This window comes from Myotis nattereri, assembly GCF_964212035.1.
Source record: "Myotis nattereri genome assembly, chromosome: 11".
In the NCBI taxonomy this organism is placed as follows: Eukaryota; Metazoa; Chordata; class Mammalia; order Chiroptera; family Vespertilionidae; genus Myotis; species Myotis nattereri.
The window spans coordinates 20,279,685-20,297,813 of NC_138086.1; the positions used below are offsets into that span (position 1 = coordinate 20,279,685).

Consider the following 18,129-nt stretch of genomic DNA (forward strand, 5'->3'; position numbering starts at 1 on the left):
TCCCTGGCTGCCAGCCGCCATCTTGATTGAGTTAATTTGCATATAGTTGCTCTGATTGGCTGTTGGGCGTGGCTTGGGCATAGCCGCGGTGTGGTCAATTTGCATGTTTCTCTTTTATTAGATTAGATAATTATTTGTACTGTAATTATTCTATGGGATTGGTCCCTGAGGACACATCCTACTGTTAGAGATTTCCCAGACTGGGAACAGAGCAGTGTGCCCAGGTCCTGGCTCATCCCTGAAAAGCTCCAAGAACAGGGCTTGTTGTACTGGTGCCCAGATAAGGCTGCATTATTCTCTTCTATAAGACACAGTGACCCCTGGGTCTACATAACCTATTGAAGATGGAAGATGAACTGCTTTGGGTTTCTTGGGAAAGGGCTTAGGGGCTATATCACACAGCCTGAGGGTCACATTGTTTCTTAATGAAAATTAAAGGTTAAATTAAACTACATAGAAGGTTAGTATTGATCTTCTCTCAGTTTCATGTAGAAGAAATAGGAGCTCTTTCCTGTCCCAGAGAAGGAGTGAGATTATCATTAAAGCACCTTCCTCACTTGTATTGTACATCCACTGATTACTTAGTAACTGAACAGAGGGAGGCAGAGGAGTCAATGAGAATGTTCTGAAAATTTCTGGTTAATTTTATCTCTTCTATGGAAGTCACATGGATATCTAGTCGATGTCATGTTTTTAGGAATGTCTAGTTTTACAGAGTTATTGGCCTAGCTTCCCATGGTCTGCTAGACTGTGTCCTATACCAGAGCGAAAGGAACATTAACCTGAATCCCATTACATGTTTAAGGATTCTTTTTTCCTTTCTCCACTAGGATACCCAAAAAGCAAAGCAGTTCCTGCCCTTTCTCCAGCGGGCAGGTCGTTCCGAAGCTGTGGTGGAATATGTCTTCAGTGGATCTCGTCTCAAGCTATATTTGCCAAAGGAAACTTGCCTTATCACCTTCTTGCTTGCAGGTATGTTTTATGTGTTATGTGTTGCTGTGGAAATTCTTCCTGGAGCTCAGAAGTCATTTCCGGAGGTCACATGCCTTCTTTCCCTGTGTCTTACACAGCCCTGCGCCCGTCGGGTGCTTTCATCTCTGAGATTTGAGCACAACATTTCTAGATTTGGTCCTCTGTCACTGGTCCCTCTCCTGTTCCTCATTTCCACCAATTTTGGGACGCAGGAGTAGAGTAGTTTAAACAACAGCACAAATCCTCAGAGAATCTGAGAGAAGGGAACTCCAGGCACAGAAAACGACTATTGATGGAATTCGCACAGTTGGTATTTCCTATTTGGAATAGGGCCCGCCCCCGCCATGCTAGTCCTGGGCAGGCCTCAGAGGAGCTGAACACCTGCCTTGTAGCTCCCCAGGCAGTGCCGATTGTCTCTCTCTTATTCTTTTCAAATGTCATTAGGATCCTAGTCCTTGATGAAACCCCACATGACATACCTTCGCAGGCTCCTGCACTGAGGTTGGCATACTATGGCAAGCCTTTCTTTCTTTGCTGACTGAATTACATCTTTCTTATCCTATCCTTTCTAGTAACTTCATATTTGATAAGCCAGCAAGACTGTGTATAAATTGTGCTCTTGGCACAATTTGTATTTATGCATTCATGGAGCAAATCTCTTCATTTCTTCCCTATTGGTAAGTAACAGCCATTTGTTCAGTCAGGACTTTTAAGAAACTGTAGACTTAGAGAGAAAGTGTCATTTTACAGTGGGGCCTTGACTTACGAGTGTCCCGACTAACGAGTTTTTCGAGATACGAGCCGTCTCTCAGCCGATTTTTTGCTTTGAGTTGCGAGCTAAAATTCGGGTTATGAGCCAGCTTCAGATACCCCACCACTAGTTGGTGCAGCGAACGCCACAGTGAACGCCACAACATCAGCCCAGCATCACGTGTCTCACTCGTTCACTTTATGATTTGACATGCAAGTAATTTGAGTTACGAGCTCCGTCACGGAACGAATTAAACTCGTAAGTCAAGGCCCCTCTGTACTTCAATACCCTGCTCCTCATCCCATACATACGAAAACACTCACTCACAAAGGACTTACTCTCCTGTGTTATCCCGATGCGCACTGTGTTTCTGAGGCTGTCCTGCTGCCTCAGCGTTGCTTCTCTCGTGTTCTTGAATAGAATTGACCTTGGGGGACACGAAACGGGCGCCCTGTTTGTTGTCCCTGCCATGTTGCCTCAGCCTCCCTCTTCTAGAAGGCACTGATAGTTTCTTTTCTGTCAGGGTCTCCCTTGGCCCCAGCTAAATGGATTGTTGTATGACATAAAGCCCTCCCTGAACACAGGACCGTCCCTTCTGGCTGAGGCTCTCGCACACTCTAGTTAATGACCTCTCCACAGCGCTGCAGGCTTCCTGAGGGACTAGTTGAAGCCTGACACAAAGCTTAGAGGCAGCCATGAACGAGAAAGGCCGCAACAAATCCACACCTCATTCCTGCGAATGTGTGCTGGAGTTAACGGCGGGGGAGTGTAGCAGTGCGCGAGTCCCTCATGCAGCCATTTGTGCCCTTAAGATTTCTGTAGCGAAATTCTTAGCAGTAACTTCTTGCTGTTACAGCATTTGAGGTGTATATTTATCTCATCCTTTGCTCTCTACCTGCACAACAAAAGCTTCTTTTTGGCATCGTAGAGCTTCATCCAGAGGTGTGAAAGAAAAGCAGTATTATTCTTTTTTCTGGGAAACTTGGCCACAGATCTGCAGGGGAAAGAAAACATTGTAGCTCTGGCTTCTAAACTCAAAACTGCCTGAATGGAGCTGGCTTTTAGCTTGGATCTATCTTGGTGGGAGTTTTTTTTCAGAAGCCTTCTGGTTGTACCTTACTTAAACACCGCAGTCTGATCACTCAACCCGGCACCAGCTAGTTCTTCTGTGGACTTGGCGTTATTCTAAGCTTAGCAATTCAGAAGGCATTGCCTGAGTTCACTTACATTCTGAAAGACAGATTATACAAGCAAATGAGTGATAAAAATACAAGCTTTTACATTTGTCTCCTGCCATACTATATGCGCGTATGTTATGCATCTTCTGGTTTCTTTAGAAACGCAGCAAGGATACAGGACATTGAAGTCGTCAGAGAAAGCAGATCTCTATTTGAATCATGGCTCTAGTCTACACAGGCAGGGACTTAGGGAGATTACTTACCCACTTCAAGCCTCAGTTTATATGTCAGTCAACCAGAAAGAGTATCATGCCCCTCAGGATTGTTATGAAAGTACCATGAGATGAGAGAAGGGTGCAGAACAAGCCTGCCATAAAGCAGATCATCAGTACATATATTTCCTTCCTCATCCCCTCACAAAGACTTTGTGAGTTCATACCTAGAGCTTTCCTTAACTCTTATATGTAATGGCCATAGGTCATAGTGTCCATGGTAGAGCCATAGTTACCTACTGATGGAAATAACTCAAGAAAAGTCACTATTCTAGTCTCCTCCTGCCTGATGAGCTCACTGAACGGAAGGCAGCTGGCTTTTCCTGTGAGACTTTGGAGCAAGGAATTCTGCATCATCCTCCTAAGACTAGGTTCTAGGTCTCAGGAAGCTCGCAGTGGTTCTCAACCTTCCTAATGCCACGACCCTTTAATACAGTTCCTCATGTTGTGGTGACCCCCAACCATAAAATTATTTTCGTTGCTACTTCATAACTGTAATTTTGCTACTGTTATGAATCGTAATGTAAATATCTGATATGCTATATTGTGTTTTCCGATGATCGCGACCCACAGGTTGAGAACCGCTGCGGGTAGACAGACCTGTAAACAAATGGCAGTGTTGGGGACTAGGTGAGATAGTAGAGTCATTTACAATGCACAGAAGTAGCACAGAGACGGAAATGATTGGTTATTAAGCCAGGCATCAGAGAATGCCTCCTTGAGGATCTGATAGCTGAGCTGTGTTTGGAAGGACAAATAGAAGTTTGCAATGTTGGAGGAGTGTGGAGGTGGAGGTGGAGGTGGAGAGGAAGGCTCGAGGTAGAGATTACAGCATGTGCAAAACTGTAGAGGTCTCGGATACCCTGATGAGTCCAGGCAACCATGAAGCCTTTGGTATCAGTGGAGTATAAACAATGAGGATAAGGGTGGTGGGTTGAAGTTGGAAATATAGACAGGAGCTAGTCTTTTTTTTTTTTTTAATTGTTGTCGGAGCTAGTCTTCTTGGGTTAAGAAAATTCATTTTGGTGGATATATTGGACTAAATGAGGCCGGGGGTTGGGAGAGCAGTTAAGAGGCAAGAGGGATGGAGGCCTGAAATCTGACAGTGGGAAAGAAAAGAGATTGGGAAAGTATTGAGGAGGAAGACTTGGTAATTTGGGAAATAACTGGATTTTTTTGATCGGGGATAGGAGATGATGTTAAAATGTGGGAGAGAAAATAAAGCATTATTTGAGTGGGCAGAGTGTGATGTCTAAAAGCAACATGAAAGTAAGAACAGGTGTTAGGAAAAGATCGTTGATTTGATTTTAGACGTGTAATATTTGAGGTCAGCAGAGGGGCCTAGGCAAATTATTCATGTGGAGGAGCCATCAGCATACAGGCAATAGCTAAAACAGTTGCAGTGGCTGGAGGACCGGTGTAGGAAGAGTAAACACCCTAGAAAGTTCTGACCTGTGAGGAGTAGGCTAAGCGTTCATACATGGTCGAAGAAAATATGGTCAAAGGATGGAAGAGAGTAGTCTTTGGAAATGGGGTCAGTTAGAATTCCAAGGAGTTAGCAGTGTGAGATTTTACCTAAAAGATCAAGTAGGTAAAAACTATGAAGTTATTTTCTTATTTATCACTTCACTCAATTTATCACTTCACTTGCTGATGACCTTTGTCAGTGCAGTTACATCAAAGTTGAATCAGTCAAAGGCAGATTACAGGCAATTGGGGAATAAATGTGGGAAATAAGGAACAGAATTAAAAATAGACTGCTTCTTACAAAAATCTGACAGAATGGAAAAGGAATGCAGAAAAGTGAAAGCTAAGGGTCAAGGTAACATTCTAAGGATGTCAGCATCTGAGTACTTTTGTAATTGTAGTTCTTATTCAAGATTGGAACAGAATGTGGCATGTATAGTTGGAAGTGCTATTCAATATACCTATTGTTTTCATAATACCAATTACAGAATGTAAAACTCAACAAAATCTTTTTGGCAAATGAGAATATTAAAAAGATGGAGAAAATATCATAGGCAACATGAGAACTACTGGTCTGATTTCTGAGGAGAAGGAACTAAGAAAGAATGTAGAGGAGTGACTAATAGAGTAGTCACCTGGAAGAGATGGAATGAATAAGATGTATGGAGGACATGGGTGGGGGGAGTATCCTTAGAGAGAAGGGCCCCTGGTTCTCTGAGACCACCTACAACTCTGAGAGTGAGTGGACACACGGCACGGTATTCATGCTGTGGAGTTGTCTACCTACCTACTCAGTGATCCTCCGGGCACAGCTTTGCAGCTCTCTGTGGGGTCTCTGCACCATGTAAGAATGGTGGTCTGCTAGAAATGATTTCTCTGCAGCCAGGAGAAAGTTGGGGTTGTGATTCTCAAGGGGAAAGTCAAGATAATTGCTCGGCAGCCCATATGTGCTGCTCTCATTAATCCCAGCCTTTTGGAGAGCCCTCTGGACTTTAAGGCGAGGTGGACACTTTCCATTTTTATGTGGCCTTTTCAGGCAGACGGCTCCACAGCTTGATAGGGAGTGGCATTTGGCCCAAGCCAGCTGGCCTCCCTGTCACGGTTCCTGCACCCCTGTACGTGGGATGATTGCTTGGTCAGATGGGATAGCAGGTGGGGCTGGGCAGCGTCAGCTGTAGCTAACAGGTTAGTGCCTCCTGAAGGCTCTTGCCCTTTAGTCCTTTGAGCACCTGGCTTAGGTTTGGTCGGTGAGCAGGTGACCTTACACCGTCAGAACTGAGACTGTTCAAGGTCCCTTCGCCTGCTGCTTTGGCCGCCTCCTGTGCATACTCACCGCATTCCCGCATTCTTGGAGGCAGCCAGTCCGTTCTGGTCCTGAGTTGATAGGAAGTCAAGAACCCAGGCAGCTTGCATTTGTTCAAAGGTGTTCTTTTTCCTCACCTAGCATTTAGTGAGCTCCATATAGTCCCTTCCAGTAGAACAAAAACAGTTTACCAGCCATCTTTATTTTTAGTTTACTTTCACTTGTCATGTATGTCCATTTTGCTTAGTTTTTTGTCTGAAGGGATACTGAGGCACATATTGGCAAATCGTTTGGCTTTTGATTCTGATTTTTATTTAATAGCACCATTGGGAATGGAGTGTGTCCTACTGCTATGACCTTTATCTTACATGTCCTTATTTTGAATTACTTTCTTAGCTCTGAGGTATATGGGTCATGTCGAGGGCACAGTTCAGGAAAGTTGTCCTGTTGGCTGAGCATAGCAGGTATTAAGTTAGTGCCTATAAACCAAATGCCTGAAATAGAAGAGAAGAATAGAGGTTTCAATGTAAAGTAGTCTAAGGAGTCTTATATCAGATTTGGAGTCTTCTGCTAACTCACTGAGTGGGCCCACCCTGTTCGCATTTTCATGTTATAGAGGTGGGACAGCAGTATGTATGAGGAATTATGGACTGAGGCAGGTTTGGGGTGGGGAGAGTGGAGTCAGTCACCTTACTTGAAACTCATGCTACAAACTACCTAGAGGGCAGCAGCTGCCTGGCAGGGGGGTCCCATGTGCATCACAGCAGGTGACTTATGATTAACCAGCTACCTAGTCATATGAAACAAGACTAGAAAATGAGACTTCCCTCTGCCTGCCCTTTTGCATTTTCCAATACTTTTTTTTTTTTTTTTTAATTACAGCTCCCCTCTGGAGCTACATTATGACAAGGGAAGCAACAAGAAAAGGTTCTAGATATCTGGGCTTTGATAAATATTGGTGGTGAATATGTGAATGGTGAACTAAAAGTTTGATTGTGTGTCCTTCCACCCTGAATGCCTTTGAATAGAGTACTTCATTTACTTCTTCCTCTTTAACGTCTCATCCTATAGGTATATCAACTACCTCTTTCAATAAACTAAAAACTTCTAATGGGAGAGGAGAGGGAACGTGAACAGAAATATTCTCCTCATCTCCTGACCCCAGGATGGTGGATCCCCATTGATTACAAGTGCCTAAACAAATTAAACAATTAAAGCCAATGTATGTTTAAGAGAGAAATCCCATTCTGCTATCACAGAGGTGCTAATGAATCAGGCTGTTATTGTGGTTGTGTTTGCTGGGCTTCTATTCTTAATTAAGCAATTATAGGGTCTGCTGATACTTATGAATTTCTTTCAGATGCTTTAATTGAATTGCAACTAAATGGATTTGTGTAAAATGGGGTATTCTTTCTCTTGGGACTTCCCGGTTCGAGCCTGTCTCCACCACCTACTTGCTTTCAGGTGGGCCCCATAACTGGAAATGGGCAGCTTGACATGAGACTTTTCAGAGGCTGCTGTAGTTCTTTGCTATTAAAGATATCATTGCATGAATTGTATAAATTATGTTCTTATCAGGAGATCCTGGAGTGTCACTTGTAGGCATTAGCACAGTAAACAGGTTTGGAGAGCCTTTCTTAATGAGGCCAAGATTCTTGCAACCCTGCTGTAAGAAAGGTAGTCTTTGATAGATGATGGATGATGTATAAATTAATGAGATAGCTTCTTCTTTCTTGAATAACTTTTAGGGTAGTGTCAACAACCATACGGAAAACTTGAACAAGGGGGGGAAAAGGAGTTGTAAAAAGGATATGCAACATCATGAGAGCGCACAGAAAAGAACAATTAATTGGGGAATGGAAAAGACTTCCTAAGGGAGATGGCATTTGAGGATCCAAGAAGATCTGGAACATTTTCCTTGGGTAGGCTGGGTGTGATTAGCCTAGGCCAGTGGTTGGCAAACTCATTAGTCAACAGAGCCAAATATCAACAGTACAACAATTGAAATTTCTTTTGAAAGCCAACTTTTTTAAACTTAAACTATATAGGTAGGTACATTGTTATTAACTTAATTAGGGTACTCCTAAGCCTTAGGAAGAGCCACACTCAAGGGGCCAAAGAGCCGCATGTGGCTCACGAGCCGCAGTTTGCTGACCACGGGCCTGGGCAAAAACAACGTAGCCTCTATTCATCCTGAGGAAGAGTTGCCTAAAAGAAATGGGTGTACTCACCAATCATTTTTCTCTCTGCTCTTGTATGGGAATGTCAGTCTTCTTCTCAGCTCTCCTGCTGTTGTGTATCGCATGCTCTGCCCTCAGCTTCCAGTGTGCAGGCATACCATACCATCACCCACTGGTCAGGTGGATGAAAGTCAAGCCTAGGATTAGAGCCTGATTATCTCCCATCTTTAGATCATGAATCATCCCCAGAATGAGCCTCATCATGCTTGTGGGTCATTCAATTGCATGGCTGTTAAATAATTTATTTCCACTAGGCACTATGCTAGGAATATAGAAATGCATAAGATATTTTCCCAGCTTTCAAGCAAAGTAGTTGTTTTTATTGAAGCAAAGAATATATAAGAATGAAGAAAAACATACATTTTTGAGACAGGTAAGAGTAGGGGAAACATGTTTTAAATACCATGCAAATGGAAAATCAGATTTTTATAAAACAACTAGAAGCCCGGTGCACAAAAATTTGTGCACTGGCAGGTGGAGGGGGTCCCTCAGCCCAACCTGTGCCCTCTTACAGTCTGGGACCCCTCAGGAGATAACCACCTGCTGGCTTAGGCCCGCTCCCCTGGTGGGAGATGGCACGCCTGATCCTGCGGTGCCTGCCCTGTCTCCCCCGGTCGCAGATGGCAGGTCTGGATCCTGCGCTGGGTCCGGCGGCCGCTGGGATTGTGCTGCCACCCGCCCTGCCCCACCCACCCTGCCCCACACATGGCAGGCCCCGATTGCCCGCTGGGGCAATCAGCGGCTGGGGATCGCACTGCTGCCAGCCCCAGGCCGGGCGGCGCAGCGAGATTTGCCTGCAGTATGCAAATTAGCCGCCATCTTTGTTGGCAGTTCATTTGCATATCACGCTGATTAGCCAATAGGAGGTGTAGTGAAGGTATGGTCAATTACCATGTTTGTCTATTATTAGATAGGATAGCAGTAAATATTGTGATACTGGCAGAAAGTCTACAGCCCTAGTCCATAACCCAGAAGTACAGTATCCAGAGAGGGGTAGAGCCGAGTGTGGGCTCCTCCTGGGTCAGAGCAGGCATGGAGTATGAGGTTACATCTGAGGACCACCCTGTAGAAGGGACAGACCTCAGCATACTGCAGAAGGTTCAGAGGAGAGTGACCAGGATAGTAAGAGACCTAAATGCCAGTAGGCCTGGCAGCAGGAATCAAAAGACACTTCCAGGACACAATGGAGTATTTTAGGGTGAAAGGGGCAGAGATTTGACTTGTTCAGTAGCCATTTCGAATATTTTTCTGATTGAGATAGAGGTAAGAAATAGAGACATCAATGAAAATAATATTTGTTCGGTCTGGTTTAATGGCAGTCACAGACCTTGGAACTATCACACTTAAATTCTGCTCTCCTGCTTCCTAGTTCATTTCCATCAGACCAGCCTGCATATCTTGGGGTGATGCTGGGACCTAGAGGTGAGGGAGGCAGCAAGACCCATGTGGCAGTTCTGTACCTGCCTGTCTAGATACTAGGGGAGAGCTAGTCCTATTGGTGGCACCACCTTCCATGGAGAAAGTCTGAGGATGGTGTGGCCTTGTAATTGGGATGTTGAGCACTCACCATCTCAGTTGGGTTTTTTGTGCCAAGAAAAGAAATATGATCATTTATCCCCAGCTTTTGCAGTACATTGATTGCCTCTGGATGGATCGAAGTTTAGTGGAAAGAATCCTCACCTCCCAGGTCCTTTGACTTCTGCCTTTTACCATTGCTTTTTACTCTTGCTTTGGAGTTTAATATAGATGAGACAAGGGAAAACTGTCCTCACAGGATCAGGCCTATTCTGTGTAGAGCTAATAAGAGCCAGGAGAGTGTGGTTTGAAGGGTGAGACATCTGGGCTCTTCCTTGAGGGTCCCTCTTCCTTTCCTTATCCTCCCCTCTATTTTAAGGTTCTTTCTGAGTCTCTGGAAGGTTATCTAGGATGCCTTCCTCCTGGTGGGCAGGGGGAGAGGAATGGGCACCTCACAGCAGTTAGATGGCTCCTCTAGCTGGAGTGTTTCCAATACCAGCAGCTGTCCCTGGTTGTGCCCAGATACTTCAGTTCTAATCCTGTTTTTGTGGTTTTCCCAGTAATATACATTTCAGTGTCGGTATTTCAGTGCCATCTTGTCAACCTGTTGGCATTTCCCAGCAACCATTTAGTAGCGATGGTAACAAGCAGCAGCTTCCAGGATTGGGCTACTCACCGCTACCTCTGCCTGTGGGGGTGTCTGTCTGACCAGCCTAATGGTAGAAGATGGCAGGACCAGGAGAGGGAGTGTAAGCAGTGTGGTAATACGAAACTAAAGGAAATGCTTTGAAATCGTGTAATGGGCAGCCCTGGGGTGAGCAGTGCACATGCCTGTAAGACTAATCTTGGTTACTATGGGAACTACCTCTTACATCCCGCTTTCAAACAGCGTTATAACTGAATTTTTTTAAAAAAAATAGTTTCTGCCCAGCTGGTGTGGTTCAGTGGTTAAGCAACCCATGAACCCAGAGGTCAGGGTTCGATTCCCACTTAGGGCACATGCCCAGGTTGCAGGCTTGAGCCCCAGTAAGGGCATGCAGGAGGCAGCTGATCAATGATTCTCTCTCATCATTGATGTTTTCTCTTCCACTCCCTTCCTCTCTCTGTTTAAAAAAAAAAAAAGTTCATCATTGAAAAAATATCTTTGCACCAAACCCCAGGTGTTTGCTCACCTTAGATTCCTTTCAGAAAGCTTTCTTGAGCTTCCCCAAACTAATGGGCTGGATTTGCCAGTCTCTTCTTGGCTTTTTGTATAGATTTTGAGCAAATGGCACTAACATGGGAATTAGAACACACTAGGTGTCCGGGGGACAGCCAGCCCAAGCACACCGTCCTATTGCCCTTAAGAGGGCACTGCAGTTTTTCACGCAGGGAAATGTTTAGGACTCTTCCTCATTCCAGCCCCATGCGGGAGGGACTCGGAGGAAGCCCAAGATGCTGATGTAGGGCTGCCAGCTACAGACCTAGTAGCAGCAAGAACAGGTCACAGTTCCTTTCATGTTTGGAAGGCTTCTGGGGCACAACCACATTCTCTCTCAGTCATGCTTTTTCATGATTAGAACTTTTTTTCCTATTTAAATTACCCACTTAATACAGATCTTGTAAGTATGGTTTTTTTAAACCACCCTTTGCCTGTGATAAAATAAATGAGATCTATACCTCTCTTCAGTGGCCTTTGATTTCTGGACATATGCTCCCTGCAAGGTTGGCTTATCGGCTTCTAAGTTTGGAGAACCTCTCTGTGTAAGCTTTCTGGATTCCCTGTAGTTTTCACTTATTATACTTACACTCTGTGCCTATACAATAGCAGTCCTGAATAAACCAGAGCAACTCCCATGCTGACCTTCACTCTATGTAGGAAGCTATTTAAATAAACTGGTTAGTCTATGATGGGGAGAGAAGTTCCCATTTCCCTGCCCTGGTATGCCTGCTTTTTCTGATCTTGTACATCTGCTAGTGATTTTTCTAGGGTTAATTTGGGTGTTTTTATTTTTAAATTGGAACATGGTGTCTGTCTCTTCTGTGTGTTTTGGATGCAGCCCCTGTGCTAGGCATGCGGTTATTAACTCCACTGATATACCAGTTCGCTCATTAGCATTTGCATTTTAAATTACCAACCAGAGCAGACGACATTTATGCTATATTTGTACCATTGCCGCCTTCATGAATGATGTTGTATGTGCAGGGAATACAGAAATAACTCCTCTTAAGCCCTGTTGTATTTTAGTCTTCATTTCTTTTTTACTCTTGATTCTCATTGTTTGATAGGGAATTTTTTTTTTTATTCTTTTCCAAGTTTAGACCTATTTGTGAGTGCTCCTGATTGGGAAGTGCTAATGACAGACCAGACCTTCCCATCAAAATAGGCATATTACTTAGAGTGGCCATCTTCCCCTGTCATGTGGAGCTCCTGGTAGGCAGTCTGCTTTGATGAGAGAGGTGGGAATTTTCTCGTCCAGTTTGGTTGTTGGGAGACATGGTAACAGATACTTGCTTTGGCTTGTATTTGTTCTCACATCTTTATTATTATTAATTTTTATTATATTTTTATTGATTTCAGAGAGGAAGGGAGAAGGTGTGGGAGAGGGATAAAAACATCAATGATGAAAGAGAATCATCAATCGATCGCCTCCTGCACGCTCCCTACTGGGGATTCAGCCCTGGCATGTGCCCTTGACCGGAATTGATCCCAGAACCCTTCAGTCCACAGGCTGACACTCTATCCACCGAGCCAAACCAGCTAGGGCTCACATCTTTAATTTTTTATAGTTGATTAGTCAGTGGTTATTTATTAATACCTGCTATCTCCTGGTGTTGTGTCGGGGGTAAAAAGAAATAGAGTATGCTTTGAGGGAGCTTATTTTTAACAAGAAACATTTAAGTTACACTACAGTACAGCACATACTTAAAGATGGCAGTGGAAGGCTGGTTAGAGGGGGGCTTCTTAAGTGCGAGTTGTCAGTGAATTCTCTTAGGGGAACTATTCCTCTTAGTGAATGGTACCTTCAGCACCTGGATCACAAGAACCAAGTCACATGCCCAGTCGTGGGCCCTGGACCTGGGAATGGAGCCCTCCGAGGCGTAGGTGTGTCCAGCTCTGCCTAAGCTAATCTTCGGCTGGTTCCTGGCAGCAGACTCAGGAAGCAGAGCTCCGATAGATAGGTCTGTGTTCGTGCCCATGCGCTCTTCTTTGTGACCTCCAGTTTTGGTTCTCTGAAGCCTGTTGCAGGGGCCCTTCCTCGGGGTGAATTCTGACTTTTAATACATATGAAAAGTCCAGGTTGCCACACTAGTAATTGTAGATGTGCATTCTGGGTAAGCAAACAAATACTCTGCAAGTGATATAAGCAATGTTTATTTTACCCCTTCTCAGTAAGGTTTCTCCCTTGCAGTCCTCATTCTGCAGGTTAGCTGTTGGAATAACCAAGACATGAAAAGTTGAATTTGAGGCTCATGATCCAAATACAGACAATATGTTAGTTTAGAGCAGTGATAGCGAACCTTTTGAGCTCAGCATGTCAGCATTTTGAAAAACCCTAACTTAATTCTGGCGCCGTGTCACATAAAGAAATTTTTTGATATTTGCAACCATAGTAAAACAAAGACTTATATTTTTGATATTTATTTTATATATTTAAATGCCATTTAACAAAGAAAAATCAACCAAAAAAATGAGTTCGCATGTCACCTCTGACACACGTGTCATAGGTTCACCATCACTGGTTTAGAACCTGATACCATTAAGGTGTGTCATTGCCACACATGCCATTTCATACAATAATAAAAGGAATGACATGGTAATGGCATTCTATGCCTTCTCTCATGTTGACCCATCTCATGCATTACAGAAGCACTGGCCTTCTGATATTGGCCTCACAGTAAACCCTGCCATATCCCAGTCTCCTTGTCCCATTAGTGAAGAGGTCTTACCCATTGGAGTGAGTGCTGGAGGGTTAGTAACCTTTTTCCTTCAGTATTCTATCACTTGAACAGTTCATATCTACTTCACATTTGATACACGATTCTGATAATCTTGTAATTATTTCTTGCCCTGAAATCTGTGGATTCAGTTTTTCAAGAAATCCACACCAAGTACTACGAACTTTGGAATCAGATCTCCAAATGGGGTCTATAGTCCTGTGAGGGACCCATAGTCCTGGGAGGAATCCTTCCATTTAAGCATCTAAGAGTTCAGGGATAGCTCTACCTCACCTCGTTACATTAGCTTGTCTTCCATAAGCAGAAGCACTCATGGAGTTCCTCTGAAAAGTTGACGGGCAAGAACTGCTACCTCCCTCCGTGGTCCATCCTTCCATGGAGATGGTCTGCGCTTGGCACACTCTGTGTTTGCCGTGCCCTTTAGTGGCTTCCGTGAGCACCATGCTTCAAAAGCAGGCCTTTGAGCCTGAGTCTTTGTTTCTTTCTGGTCTCTAGCTTCATTTGGTCTCTGTGCCTGCTACCTGGCAAAATTGTTCTCCAGAAACTAAGTTGTGGCTGACAAGTCAAGCATAGATACCATGGAGGAGATGATTGGGCACCGCACCGGAGACTTCAGAGTGGTGAGGCAGAGCTAGACCTACAGTTGGCTGGCGTCACCTGTGTGGTCAGATGAAGGTGCATGTGGGTTGTGTTGTGGCAGGATCTAGATGCCACTCAGAGTGCTCTTTCAGGGGCATCTGTAAGTACCTAACCATGCTAATGGAAGCAGATGAGATGGACATTTCGCTAAATTGAGCGCTGAGGAATCCCACAGACTCTCTTTCCTTTTGTCATGGCATTTGTTAGGCAGGTGAAGGGCTGATTACTGCAGTCATTCCTCTTCCTGCTGGGCTGCTCCAGAGGAGAAGAGATGGGTTGACTGCGTTCCCTCAGCTGCCAGGCCTTCTCGCCCCTTGCTTCTTCCTCCGCTGTGCCGTTGGCTCCCGACAGAAACCTTGAATTAAGTGCGTTAGGAATAAACTGCTTGAATGAGTTTGTGCAGATAGCTTCTCTCACCAGCTATCTGAAGTGGTTTTGAAATACACGGGAGCCCTTTGTAAGCTGCTTTATAAGCTGTGAAGTCCATTGTTGCTGCTCGCTGCAGCCAGCGTGCCTCTAACCTAAGTAATGTCGACTTGGCTCCGGGCCAGGGCTTGGGATTGGAAATATGAGTAAGCAGCAGATCCGTCCACCAGAGTCACTAGCAGCTGTTGCAGGTTGGAGGATTTGCAGAAATTGAGATCGCTGTTCCCAGATATTGGCACTTGCCTAGTGATGAATGACCGAGTCTGTGCGAGGGGACTCTGTATGCTTTCCTTCGGCCTTTTCTTCTCAGCACTCTATTGTGGCGCCAGCTCAATGGCCCCATTGTGGAGGAGGGTGACTAAATGGAGGGGTGAGTGGCCTGCCTCTACCACCATTCCCTCCCTCAATTGGCTTAAATGGAGACCTTAATAATAGCTCTTTGATCCCCTGAACTGGTTGTTAGGGCAGGAATTTCATGGCACATAGCACAGATGCCCAGGGCTAAGAATCCAGCCGCCAGAGGGTAGAGACATGGATTCACCTAAAAAAGAGTGACATGAACCCTAGTGTCCTTTTGCCTTAACCCACTCATCTGCACCAGATTAGCTGGGGAGGTAAAAGCAAAGACTAGAAAGCTAGGTCTATTCTGATAAAGTCATTCATTTCTGATATGATTGTCCAGGTGAAATTTTTAGAGGGTGATACCTCTTTGTGTACTTTCTTCCTATCAAATACAGTCATGCATATTTATATATGCATATGCTGAAACCACGGTTACAATGCCATCTTCCTAGAGTTTAAACTTCAGAAGAACTGGCATGAACAACCTCTGTTAGGAGATATCTACTCTCCCACCTCTAACCTCCTCCACCATCACTCTCTTGTCATCTTTTTATTTTCCTTATAGCATTTGCCACTATCTGAAATGATCTAGTTTATTTTTGTTTATTCTTTTCATTGACTGGATGTAAGATGCTTGAAGGCAACCTTGTCTTTCTTGTAACTGCCAAACCCTGGAATAGTGCCTGACCCATAGTCAGCATTCACTAGCTAGTTCTTGGATGAATGAATGAACATGGCTCTGGGCTAACACTTAGGTAGCTTATTTTAAAAATTCAGAAAGCAAAATAACAACACTGTTCCCATGGAGAAAGTGCTGGAGCCACAGCAGCCCTAAAATGGCTAAGAGCGCCAAACTGGATTAAAGCTTACAATGAGCCATATCCAGTTTTGCTCAGTGTATAGAGCGTCGGCCTGGTGACTGAAGGGTCCCAGGTTTGATTCCTGTCAAGAGCACATGCTTGGGTGCAGGCTCGATCCCCAGTAGGGGGCGTGCAGGAGGGAGCCGATCAATGATTCTCTCTCATCATTGATGTTTCTATCTCTCCCTCTCCCTCCCCCTTCCTCTCTGAAATCTACAAAATTGTATATTTTTTAAAAAGCTTGCAATGATTCCTGAGTCACATAGCCTCTCTTAGCCTTGGATTTCTTCATAGAGAAGGTTGAATTATGTTTCTCTAGGGTTTTTCTGAATATCTAATAATAATAGCTTTTAACCTGAATCTCTAATGCTTTTACGTAATGAGTATTACATGCTGTGATTAACTCATTTAACTCACAGCCCTATTATAGGTAGATCCCCATTCCCATTTTATAGATAAGGAAATTGAGGTATAGGATGGTTAATTAACTTGCTAAATAAATAGCTAAGTATATTTTCTTGATTTTATATGTGCTATCATTTAAAATGCAATACCCAAATTGACATTGGACAAGTTGTTCCCGAGGTCTATTTCTCCAGTCTCCTCTCCATTCAGTGCTGAGAACCAGCGAGGTTCTGCTTTTCTTTTGGGATGACTGAAAGCAAAGCTTAAGAAGTGGACAGTGGTAGTGGTCCCGTTTAGGAATTGTAGTAATGTCCTATGAGATTTTAGTTGTTTTGGAGTTTGGATTTGGTTTTTGGACCCACATATAACACCAGTAGGAAGACTTTTAAGATGAAAGCATGGCTAGGACGTGTGACTGTGAAGGATAGACCATGTCAGACCTGTGGGATGGGTTTATGAGCTGGTGCATTTATGGATAAATTAAACTTTAGCCCTGAATAAGCAATGTCCTAAGCCAGTTATTACTGCTCTGGCACTTCTAATGGGCCCTATGCAACTCTTATAAATTATTCAGCTGCTTTATTAATAAAAGGCCAAGCAACTTGCCTAGTCTTGGTGATATTTAACTATAGCTTAGAGAGAACAGGTTAGAGGGGCAGAATATTTGCTGACCACCCGGGAAACCTTTATAAATTGGAGTTGAAAGGGTTAAACCCATCTTGAGGAGCAGAGTTTTGAGAGATAATGCATAAAACTGTGTTGAAATGTTAACTTTGTAGATTCACAGGCTTTCCTCTGAGGAAATGCCTGCAAGGTTCCCTGGACTGACTGTTGCATCTGATACACCTTTCAGGGTATCATGATTATGGTGATTAAATGTCCCAGATAGCCAACATTTAAGCATTAGAAATTGTTGGGGCTTAAAAAAATAATAATTTTCATAACTTTTTATTTTGGCATAATATCAAATTTACAGGAATGTTACAGAAATAGTGTAAATATCTTTCATTTACTTTATTGACTTGTTAACATACTGCCCCATTTGCTATCAATGTATTTTTAGAATCAGATTTTTACCAGATTGCTTCTCACATCTGTGAACAGAATAAAATAATTTTTCCATTCCATATAGAACATACTTAAAAAATTTTTTGTGTGATTGCCAAATTTGGTCCCTGGCAGCCATTATTGTATTGGTGAGCTTCTGGTTTGGAAGATGAGCTCTGGCAGTGAACATCCTGGCCTTTCCAGGGAAACTCCTTCTTTCAAGTATTCTGTTCAGCTTTCAGGTCAAGGGTAGCACTTCTGCAAGGTAGTTTACACTCCTGTTTGGAAGCCACTGGGAACATGCCCATCTCAGTCTGTCTTTATGTTTGCTGTCTGAGGTTTTCGTGTTGCCCCTAGAAATGCTGGGGGCTTTATAATCTTACTTCCTTTAAGATTTCAGTAAATAATGGATCAGATTAAAGCAAAATGATTCATTTATATATACCTCCAAGCATGTTTGGGTTCTCTTTATTAAAGGTGCTCTGAGAATATCAGTGGTTTCTTAATGAACTCTAAATTTACCTGAATCCTCACCTGCTGTAAGCTATGGGGCACCAGGGGAAGCAGACTCTCAAGCCTGATGCTTCCCACTGTGCGAACTAAAAACCATGGCAACTTATTGGAGGGCCCTTCGTTGGTGAGTGGCTTTGATTTTATAACGTCAAGAATTGTCACAATTAATGATAACCCCCATTATTAGCATTTGTACTTCTTAGTCAAGCATTTGGCCCTCATTGCTTTCCATGATCCATTAGAGCAGCGGTTTCCAACTG

At 43.8% G+C, this 18,129-nt stretch overlaps 1 protein-coding gene across 1 annotated transcript in view; it reads left to right on the forward strand.

Moving 5' to 3' along the window:
- Nucleotides 1–18,129, forward strand: part of SND1 (staphylococcal nuclease and tudor domain containing 1) — a 453,621-nt gene that overhangs the window by 291,843 nt on the left and 143,649 nt on the right. Inside the window, exon 15 of the mRNA XM_081102419.1 lies at nucleotides 831–972. Coding sequence (XP_080958545.1) covers nucleotides 831–972 — 142 coding nt within the window. The remainder of the gene's footprint in view (nucleotides 1–830; nucleotides 973–18,129) is intronic.